At 38.5% G+C, this 11,508-nt stretch overlaps 1 protein-coding gene across 3 annotated transcripts; it reads left to right on the top strand.

The window, feature by feature from the left end:
* The first annotated feature begins 501 nt into the window (after window positions 1-501).
* On the top strand, window positions 502-11,092 carry LOC103705559. 3 transcript variants are annotated; one of them, XM_008789322.3, is made up of 12 exons: window positions 502-1,163; window positions 1,308-1,395; window positions 2,457-2,556; window positions 2,645-2,718; window positions 2,838-2,909; window positions 4,189-4,266; window positions 7,472-7,596; window positions 7,915-7,987; window positions 8,673-8,734; window positions 8,812-9,177; window positions 10,468-10,567; window positions 10,692-11,092. In XM_008789322.3, the coding sequence occupies exons 1-12, from the start codon at window positions 688-690 to the stop codon at window positions 10,716-10,718; spliced, it is 1,641 nt and encodes a 546-aa protein (XP_008787544.2). In that variant the 5' UTR covers window positions 502-687; the 3' UTR covers window positions 10,719-11,092. The 3 variants fall into 3 exon arrangements, with proteins under 3 accessions (XP_008787544.2, XP_038984799.1, XP_008787542.2); XM_008789320.3 differs by having other exon boundaries at window positions 513-1,163; window positions 10,651-11,092; XM_039128871.1 differs by lacking the exon at window positions 4,189-4,266 and having other exon boundaries at window positions 512-1,163; window positions 10,651-11,092.
* The last annotated feature ends 416 nt before the right edge of the window (window positions 11,093-11,508 follow it).

Here is an 11,508-nt window from a genome sequence, read left to right as displayed (position 1 = left end):
TCAACAATGAGCCCTAAAAGCTCTCAGGCTCTAGAAGAAACCGGGCTGCCATCCTGGTCACCAGTAACTCCCTCTGCTCAACCAACGAATGGATATCAAGTCCTTCCCTGCTGGTCGGCTGGCAAATAGTTTAACAAAAAAACTTCAGGACTTAAATGTAAGAATATATGAGGAGATTTCTAAGAAAGGATATGCCGAGTGCCGAGCCCCCGGCAACAATCACATGATCTCCGGCAACAAAGCCAGCCCCAGCACTATGAAAGTTGGTTCTGCACCACAGTATCAAGATTGATCCACCAGTTGGTAGGGTGGGGAACTAAGCGAACGCCCCCACTCCACAGGGTGACGTTTGGCTCCCCAATTCCACTGATAAGGTTTGCCATGCAATTGCCATTGGCCAATAATCATATGCACCCTTAGCCAAAAAAAAAAAAAAAAAAAAATCATGTGCACCTAGTCGTATTATCTTCACGGGTGCCTCGCGGCATAGCCACAGCAGTTGCTGCGAGATGAAAAAGGCTCCTCCAAATGCGGCCATGCCTCCACCTCCATCGTCCATCCGGACGGAGAGGTGGGCGGGAAGGGAGGAGGGGGTGGCGGAGAGGGAGGCGGAGGAGAGGATGGAGATGGGACAGGGGGTGGCGGTAATAGTGGCGGTGGCGAGGAAGATGGGAAGAGAAAGCGAGGATGGGCGGGGAGAGGGAGGCGGTGGAGAGCGTGGATGGAAGTCGGGTAGGGATCGGCTCCCGGATCGGGATTTGGCCAACTCGATGCGTACTATGGTCGGGTCGGCTAATTTCTACGCCGCTGCCGTGGCACACGTGTGGCTCCCCCTCCCCTTCCCGGCTTCCCCTCCCCCTTCCCCAGTCCGTTTTCTCACACGTACGAGACCCGGTCCATCTCCTCCCGATCTCCCCCCAATTCCCTCGCCAATTCCCCCTAACCCCACCTAGGTTACAAAACCCTCTTCTTTCGAACGATCCGGGCGATAAAGGGCCGCCTCGGCCGCGCCTCTCCTTCGCCCGCAACGGCCTCTTCTCAATCCCGAGCTCAAGGAGCAGAAGTGAAGCGGAGAAGAGGGCCATGGAGAGGAAGTCCGGCAGCTGCGCCATCTGCGAGAATTCCAACCTCGCCTCCATCTGCGCCGTCTGCGTCAACTACAGGTAACCCCAATTCCTCTATCGCTTGGGTTTGATCGGATTAGATCGGAGCAATCACCGAGTCTTTTAGTATATTCGATCGAAATAGGACCTTTCGATCGAGGGATCGCAATAATTTATTTTGCCCTCCTTTTTCGATATGTGAAGATTAAGTGATCGCTACAACTCGTTGAAATCGCTGAAAAGCACAAGGGATTCTCTTTATTCGAGATTGAATGAAAAGTTGGTGGAAAAGGTTAGTTTTTTACATGCCTTGCATAAATCGTTTTTGTTATTTCTTTATCTATGGGCATATTTTCTTGGTTTCCAATTATTATCATGTGTTTAATCTGGCTTGCAGTTATGTCTAATTTCACCGTGAAAATTGTTCGAAGGGTTGTCCAGCTGGTTGGTAGAGCTCACAGTTGATTAACTATTTAAATTTATGTACTTAGCATTTTTGCTAGATAATGACACTCGATCAAGCGAAAGAAGATGAGGAATAAACCACACGTCTAGACAAGTTACATAAGCTTGATTCGAAATAGAGAATTCCAAGAAAGCTACTGGAAGAAGGCACTAGCCCTATGACAAGCCATTCCATTAATTTCTTGCCTCTTGATCACCATTTAGCCATAGCCACCAATAACAAGCATCTATGAAATATTATGAATTATTTGGAGTTTGTTTTGGATGGATCATATATCTAGTCCCTTCTTGCAAGATTTGTCAAGACGTGTTGTGAAGGACTAAATCTTACATTAGTTCATCAAATTCAATAATATCATATTGAGCAAAACGTGGTCCTTGATATCTTATCTGGTGCCTCTTATATTTTTTCTAGAGACAACTTTATATTGTTCTGCATCATCTAAAATTGAATATTCAGTTCTAAACACATTGATAATTCTTGCCTATAGTTACTTATTCATTTTGAAATTTCTTTTAGGCAAATCCCTTTCTTACATTTCCTCTTTCATGCTTGACATGCGTTGAACGACCCCGTAATGTAATATTTTTTAAATTTGCTAGCAATCAATTGTAGATTGCATAAATTCATCTTTGGTTGTTGATAACACATTATAATATGTACTATACATTTTAGATAAGATGTAGCATATCAGGTAAGAGTATGAAATTCAAAAAAAAAAAAAAATTGCATGATTGAATATAAAGCCTCTAAATGGTGTGAGCAATTTCACATGGAGACAGATTTGGACCTTTGACTTTTCTTGCATATAACTTTGGAATATTCTTTATTGTTTTTTGTTTTCTTTTTTCTTCACCAATTTCTTTGTTGATATTTAACGTTGCCAGAAGAAAACAGATAATCAATTTAATTGGAGACTAAGCCAAAATGAGAAACTCAAGAAGTTGAGGGAGCGACTAAACCACTTGAAGAAACAACTCTCACAAGGTTGGTCTCTTCATATACAATATCAGGCATCATATAGCATGACACTATCATTTTCTAAATTTATGTTGGAATTTTTTGTTCTTTTTAGAGAAGGCTAAGGTTGAGGAAGAATCAAATGATCTAAACTTAAGATATGGGATGCTGGATTCGGCTTTTGCATCGGTAATACAATTTCTTGTCAGCAATGGTTTTTGGCATAGTTTATTTTTGCCACGGAAAATATACTTGAATTTTGCACATGCATGCCAATCTCGTGTTAACTATTGATTTCATACTTTCAGTTACAAAAGAACCGTGTGGAGTTGTTGGAGACGTTCTATACCAATATCATTTACGCTCAGAATTTAGTCTATGTAAGTTTCCTTTTTCAACAATAATTTTTATAAATCTAGTTTAGTGCACAGTAATCGGGGTGCATGTTTCAATTATGTTTGCTGAGTGTTGTTACTCTTTATTTGTTAAAGTTATTCTTTTTTGTTTAAGTTTTTTGGCTAACTCATGTTGAGATTTATTTTGTTTTCATGATTTTATAATATTTCAAGCTTAATTGGGTTATACGGGCTTTTGTTTATGTAGCTTAATAATCTGTTTTAGATCCATATCTAATCAAAGAAAAAAAAAACATTATTGCACTTGGCTCCTTGCTAGAGGATTATCGTCTTTGGGCAGTCCCAAGAGTTTAACCTAATCTTATTTAACAATGTCTTCTGATCATGTCAAGACTTTGGATCTGTTCCTCTTCCTTTTTTTATTTGTTTACCTAATCTTAATTAAAAGTTCTTAGGTAACCCCTAGAAAATGGAAGTTATGATGAAATAATGTATTGAAGTTTATTAATGTTTTAACATTTGTTGGCTAAAAGCAGCATTGTTGGATTATCGTATTTGTTCTTCAGATGTCTCCTACACTGAAAGGATCTGATGTATATGACTGGTCATGTAGCTGGATATGTTCACTCAGCTTTCATTGGGAAGTTCTAAAGTTTGTGAAGAACATTGCAACCCTTTGCACTAATGCAATGTTTCTAAGTGGTGACTACTTTACCGTCATATCAATAAAATCCTGACTAATCGATTCAAAAGTTCTTAGCAACTCTCAAATCTCAGCCACAAATATGATTGTGTTGATAGGAAAAAAAAGGGTGACTTAGTGTGCGAGGCCCCTGTCATTGCAGGATCTGGAGAGGGTCAGATGTAAGCAGCCTTACCCCCATGTGCAAAGAAGTTGTTTCCGTATTTCAAAGCCGTAACCTCCAGGTCACAATAGAGCGATCTTACTTTTCAGCCAAGGCTCACCATTACAAATACGATTGTGTTGATGCTTGGAAGAATCATTGGATGGTGTTCATCTAGATAACACATGTTGTTATTCATAAGTTAAAATGCTGGATGAGCTAGCAGGATTATAGCAAATTGGCAATGCCAACCTATAGATGTTGATGATAGCTTGATTCAGGCATTAGAGTTTGGATGTTTTCCTTTCATGCAGGAGAAGAAATAGATCTTCTTTTTGCCATTCACATTTTTTTTTGTTTCTTCCTGGTTTCCTTTTCAGTATTGTTTTTCTCGTTAAAATATTTTGATCTTCGCTCTCATTCATCCAATGATTGTCATGCTGTTGTGTTTATTTCAGATGGAGATCACCTCTGAACGTCTTCACAAACAGTTAGTAGTTATAAAACAAATCTGCAAACTGTTCCCAATGCGTCGAGTAAGTGCCATCTATCTCTTTGATGCAATTTCTTGGCTTTAGACATACATGTATATACGTGGGGTTCATTAGCTAATCCAAATAGGAATGAGTGCAAGAAAAGATACAGAAAGCCAATCCAAGTAGTTGTGTAAGATCTGCTGATCATGGATGCTAGTTATAGCATGATCTATTAAATTGCAGAATTAATACTCGTCATGTAAAATATCCAAGATACAAGTAGTCCTTGCTAGTTTTATCATGTTGCATAATGCTATCTTTTTGTGGACAAGTTATGCATTACATATAAACTTGGATGCATTGCAACATGTTCTGCATTTCAATTAAAAGATGAAGTGAAAGGTGACATGTTATCAGGTGTAAGCAACCTAAGGAAGAAGTGCAGAAATTAAGATCAGCAGCATTAGCCTGCAAAAAGATCAGAAGAATGCATTTATTTTCACTAGGAGAGGACTCTAGAATGGCTGCTTGTATCCTTCAGATGAACCATAAACTGCCAAAGTTACTTGTTTAGGTGGTGAAAGACTGCCCCAACAGTCCTATATGTGTTTAATCAGCCAGATTAAAGCACAACACCAAAATGGATGAAGCTTAAAGCCTTAAACCCTTTTCAAGTAAGTCTATTCGAGCAGGAGATGATTTCCAACCTTTTGCTGCATGTATTATTTTAACTGCTGCATCATGATCTTGATGGGTGAAACCGGCAGGAAAGTTCGTTCTATCCCATTAAATAAGTTCAAGAATACCAAGAGGTCAAAAGAATTTTAATGTCACTGCCTTCCCATTCACTGTTCTGAACACTCTGGTATCAATAAAGGCATAATGAGGCAAAAATACCCTGGTAGGATCATGCTAGTTCTGTCAATAATTCTTCTAATGCTGCATTCTGAAGAAAAAGAAAAATAAAGATAAATTAGCCAGCTCACTAGTTGTCATCTTCCCTTTTATATTATCTTACACGTAGTTATGGGGTTGGCATTTTGCTTTATTGCTTGTTTCTCTACCAGTCTTGTTTTTTTCTTCAAGCAAGTTCCTTGCATCATTTTTTCGACTTTAATAAATTTCTTAATGATGCCTAGAAAATTTCACTTATTCTATTTTCTCCTCACTCAAAACAGTTTTTAGATTATTCCGAGAGCCAACAAGTACCATAATGCATTTCTGACACAGCCAAACCAGCACATTCCAAAAATAGACACAGAAACAACTCTTTAGAGTTGATTTTCACTGTATGGGCACCCAAATAATTGGGACAAAGTTGGATGGTTAAGGTTATGTGCACAGGAACCTAACATGCAAATGAACACAAGTTATATATGTAGACAACAGTTATAAATACTGCGATTAGCAATCAACTTTCTGTAAATTCTTAACATGGTTTGGTTATATTTACATATCATTTTATATTTCTATCACGGGCCAAGTAATCTATAACAAGGTTTGCAGAACCTGTATTGTTGCTACCAGGAACCATAACATTCATAATGTCTTTGGGTTACTGAATAATGAACAAAGACAACCAGAACCTCCTAATAGTCATGTGCTTGGTGAGATGGAAAATAGACCTTTAATGAGAGTGTGCTGCATAGTTGTAGCAGGAACTACTGTATATAATTCTGTCTTGTTTTATGGGATTTTACTTCTGTGAGGATGAGATGCAGCCAGGACATTAGATATAAAATACTAATACTATCCAAAGTTTTCCACCCTTTTCCTGGAGCATTGCTACACTATATTATGCCAAATATTAGCTAAATGTTGCACAATCAGCAGCATTTACATATACTGATTTCTTTTCCATGACACATTTGAACTGTTGGTTTTGAATGGTATGTAACAATGTAAGATAATCGTCGCTGGGGTCTTAAGTGGTCTGCACAAGCACACTTTGCAAGTTTGCATCAGTTAGCACACCGAGCCCGAACTTGAATGATGGCCTGATAGCATAAAGATAGTATTTAATATATGATAATGCTCAATAATTGCAACTATGCAGTTGACTTGGTTTGTGATTTAGGAAAAGACATCTTGTCCTTTTTGTGCTGTGACTGACATTTGATGGAAGTAAATATTGGAGAAGCCCACTGCTCAGTTTTCAACTTCTGTTGCAAATTTGAGCCTTTTGGCTGGGGACGCAAATGGCCCAGCATGCAGGCCATCGTTTACATTATTCGGGCCGGGTTTCTGGCCCTACAGAGAATTTTGCAAACCCCCAACCCAGGCTTGGCCCATTTGCATCCCTGCTTTCGGGTTTGAATTGCTTGAGGATGTGAAAAATGATGCTTTAGTAGAAGTAATTTATGTACCATTCAGCGCACTGTAATGTCCATTGCCCAATATGAAGTCAAAACATTATAGGTAGTTTGTAAGTTTTTGAGGTAACAAATTTAGACATGTGATCAAAATCATACTCAATAGCTTTGTACTTTTGAGTTAAAACATAGCTTTGCGAGTCCTCGTATCCATCTATCCTCATGCCATATCTTCCACCACAATCTCTGCTTTTTCTTTGACTACACTTTTGCTTCTTGAATCCTACCCTCTTTAGTACAACATCCAATGCAAATCCATACTTTTCTTAATATGGTCCATTTCCAACCATTGTTCCAAACGAACAATGACTCAATTAGTTTTAGATTATGATTCCCTTTATATAGAAGATCAATATAAGAAGTATTGGCTCAGGAGGCTGACATGAGGTTGTAAGTAGTCATAAGCCATTCTCAAACTTCGACGGGTTTTAGGTTTAACCATGGATCCGAACTCATATGGATAAGATACCTTTTCTTGGTTAAAGTGAAGCAAGAAATTAGATTGCAGAGTAATATCTTAGCACTATCCAAATTTTCAAGGAGCTTATCGCACAAATAATCTACTATTCATTTATTTATGATATCTATTTAATAAAAAAAGTCTTATCATGAATGTGATTCCCTGTATAAACATGATCTGAGATCTTCTGATGCCTTTTTGTACAGTACAAATACTGCTGATATACTTTACGAGTTATTGGAAGTTTCCTGTGCTCCAACTTATCAAAGACATATGTTAGGGAGATGCATGTAAATTTTGATAAGCTTTATGATTTCCTTCTCCTAACTTCTTCATCACAAGTTTCATTGATCCATTAAGATTTTTTTTTTTAATAGTTTGGATGACTATTCTTGTACAGTTTCAAATAATGTTTTCGTTGTTCATCTCCCAGGTGAATCCAGATGGTGAAAGAAAGGATGGGTCTAGTGGTCCATTTGATCAAATATGCAATGCACGCTTACCTAGAGGACTTGATCCGCATTCAGTTCCATCTGAAGAGCTTGCAGCCTCTCTGGGGTGAATTCTTCTTACTGCTAGAACTCCATGATATTCGTGTTCCTCGATTTTTGGTCTTCCTAATTTCCCCGACAATGTTGCAATTAGGCTTACATGGTGTTTATGTGTACCTTTTAGACACTTTATTGGTCTGTAAGAGATTCATGATATTGGTTTTTCAATTGTTAAATTGATATTATCCATTTCTTTTCTTTCTCTTTTTTTTTTTGGGGTGGGGTGGGGTGGGGTGGGTTTTTGGTATAACAAGTGTTGATGCATCAATTAGATCTCTTTTTATATGAATTAACCACAAAATTCTTGTCTCTGGTTGTATGGCAGGTACGTGGTCCAACTTCTAAATCTTGTTGTCCGAAACTTGGCTGCTCCAGCCCTTCATAATTGTGGTTTTGCGGTAAGCTTTGATGGATGAATTGAATAAGAATGACCATAATCAATAGTAGAACTTGTATGTCATAGTCTAAGCATCAAGATCCTAGTAATCACGCACATGCTTATATTAAATTCCATCAAAAAACGAATTCTCCATCTACATATGTACGTATCATGCACACATGCATGTATAAAGGTAGATACATGCACTATGAGATAAATGGTAGAAGTCTATGCTTCCTTTGTTTTACCTGCATCATGATTCCTGCAAAAACATTGCATCTTACTTGGTGAATGCAACCTGTTGGTTACCCCCCCTCCCCTATTGCTTTGTATTTCTACAATATGCTTTTCATGGCAATTCCTTCTTTTCCAACTGTTATAGGGCCTGTTTGGATATTGCTGCAGGAATATCCTGTAGGAATCGAGCCTGTTCGCTTACCCAGCCTGCATCTTCTAAGGACCCACTAAGATCCCATCCTAAATCTCAGCTTGTGGGCCTGTTGGTCTGCAGGAAGGAGAAAAAGAACCATTGAAGTCTTTTTTTTCTTCCTATGGGATTCAGACTGGTGGGTGTTGGGTTGATATGGGCCATGCTCAAAATGGCTGCCGAATCCACAAATCCAGCAAAAAAATAATCTTGCTGGATTACCCATATAGGACATTATTCTAATATTTTAACTCTTCTTGTTGCACTTTTACTTCAGGGTTCTTGCTCATGCATATGGCAGCGAAATTCATATTGGGATACACATCCGTCTTCACAAAGGTGCTTATTGGGAAAGGAATTTTAAATAAATTAAATTCATGTCCACTTTACATGATGATTTTAGGCCACTTGTGCAGCAAGGAGTATCCACTTTTTATTCCGAGGCAGAACTGCTGCTGCTCCAGTGACGACAATTCATGGTCTGACAGAAGCTCCAGCAATTTTGGTGTTGCTTCCGTGGAGCCAGAAGATACTTCTGGAAGTAGTAGCTCTAATTATTCTTCTGCTTCTCCACATTCTGTCGAAACTCACAAGGACCTGCAGAAAGGAATATCACTACTCAACAAAAGTGTGTCATGCATTACAGCTTACTGCTATAATTCTTTGTGCTTGGATGTACCTTCTGAAGCTTCCAATTTTGAAGCATTTGCAAAATTGTTGGCCACTCTATCTTCATCAAGGGAACTGCGATCTGTTTTGTCATTGAAGATGGCATGCTCAAGGTATAATTCCAGTCATCTTTTTCTAGATGAGTTTTCGCACATATTCTTTCCAGGTTATCATTTTAATTTTTGGTCAACTATTATAACTATTCGAGTTAGAATATTTTCATTACTCATTTAAGGCATATAAACTTGCTATTTTAATTGCAAGTCTCTGATTTTTTTGATTCCTTTGGAACTCATCGATATATTTGCCTTGCCATTGCTTTATGATACGGCACATGTACAAATATTTTAGATGGGAGTGCTAAGATAATTGGATAAATAAAACACATCATATTTTTATGCTTAACTGTAAGAAAATGCACGCTACTTTACAAAAGATGTCTTGTGAAAGGCTGTATTAAAAAAAAAGTAAAACTGAAATAGAGGGCAACAGAATCTAGTTCTTCTAATAAATTCACCCTTCAGCAAATCTTGAAATTTCAATCATATTTTGATCAAACCATCTTCTCCTCATGCATGCTCCCACCACAACAACTTGAACATTGATCTATTAAGAAGTTTTGATTAGAAAGAACATCAGTTTTACAAGTGAATTGTGGTGGTTTTTTTACTAAAAAATACTAAGCTAGCATCAGTCCTCACAACAGCTACAAAAATTCAGGTTATTGCTTGTTTAGAGGTGAAGACCAATGTGTCTGTTTGGTGTGCCCCACTATAAGCTGAAGGTTAGATGCTAGAACCCTTATTTTTTAGGGTGCATTGCGAGTGTCGATGTTAGTTTCGCATTATTCCTTTTTTAGATTATAGCAAGGATACAAGTAGGGCTTTTGGGATTTTTTATCCAGTGCTTGTGAAGGGCCCAGACTCCACAGAAGTGCAGCCTCTGTACAGTGGGAAGTGCCAGGGTCCTCACTCCTGTATTCAGCCCTCATCCCCTGGTGAAAGGCACATGCATGGCACATGCAAAATACTTGTGCATGTTTGCTCAGATGATATTGGAAAGGTATTGCAGTCATTTTGGGAATTCCATATATCCATATGAATGCATGCATGTGTGCCCACAAAACTGAAAGCGCACAAGCAAAACTCACATCCTATAGTTGAGAAGACAATGAGCGTGAGGCTCAGACATCACATGTAAATGAATCTGAAATTACTACTGCGAACAGTTTAAAATGTGATTACTTGATCTGGCCATAAAACAACCCTAAGTTGTTATAATTTCTTGTTGATAGTTCACATTTTTCAGGGGTAAATGCTGCTTGTAGTGATAATGTCTCTCTTCTACTCCCCCTCCTCTTTTTTTTTTTGCGGTATATAATGTTTCCTCTTTCTGATTCACAGGTCTGATAAGGAAGCTCAGCTGATGAACAGATCAGTATGGAATGCAAATTCAGGGGTTTCATCAAGTAGTTTAGTGGAGAGTATGCGCACAACAATAATGGTAAGCCATATGTGGATATATAATATTTATTTTGTCGCCTTCAAGTCTGTTCAATCTCATATTTAATTTACTGTGTCAATCAGCCAAATGCTAATGGCAACCAGTTCTCAAACTCTGCTACTAGTTTTCTTTGCTCGGACGAGATGATTGAGTCGGAAAGATCTGAAAGCCTTGTGGAAGGTTGGGATATAGTGGAGCACCCAACCTTTCTCCCACCACCATAGCAGGTTGGAGATGTTGAACTTCGGACACGGGTAATGTTCATAAATGCTACGAAAAACTAGCAAGGCACCAGCTGCTCTTTCACAATACGTCTCTTACTGTGTAATTTCGATGTACATAACTAATTGTTGCCCTTTTTTTCTGGCTGTAAATAGCTTTTCCTTGTAGTTTTGTAGCACAGAAGTATAGCTCCTGATTTTATCCAACAAATTAATGCTTTTAGCTGGGGAGAAGCTTATGTCTTGTTGTACATTAATTATAGTAACGGCAATTTACTTGAATTATGCCAATTTGGCAAAGCTTTGAGCTGCTTTTTGGATAATTAGTCTGTAGAACAATTCCTTGCTACAACTATCGTTTTGTTTATAGTGCTCCGCCGGAGCATTGATGAAAGAGGGTATTTAGTAATTGGCTATCTGCCCATCCAGAATCCAGTCTCATCAGGTAACCCGAAGATATCTAAGTTTGTTGATATGCGAAACCATTAGAAGCCACTATGCGGATCGAAATAACCCAGCGGACCGATAGTCACATTCCAGTTAAATTTGGCCTCGTAGTTTCATGGATACTAGGACTGAGAAGATAGAAACCAACTAGACCTGTAAACAGCCAACTCGGTTGCTGCTCTCTTGTGCTGGGCAGCTTTGACATGCTTGTGACTTCTGGTTATTAAAATTTAATCTTATAAATTAGGGCTCGTCTCAATGGTCATACCCTTT

This window comes from Phoenix dactylifera, chromosome 8, assembly GCF_009389715.1.
Source record: "Phoenix dactylifera cultivar Barhee BC4 chromosome 8, palm_55x_up_171113_PBpolish2nd_filt_p, whole genome shotgun sequence".
In the NCBI taxonomy this organism is placed as follows: Eukaryota; Viridiplantae; Streptophyta; class Magnoliopsida; order Arecales; family Arecaceae; genus Phoenix; species Phoenix dactylifera.
Note: the sequence above shows the minus strand (reverse complement) of the source record. Positions and strands in the feature narration are given on the sequence as shown.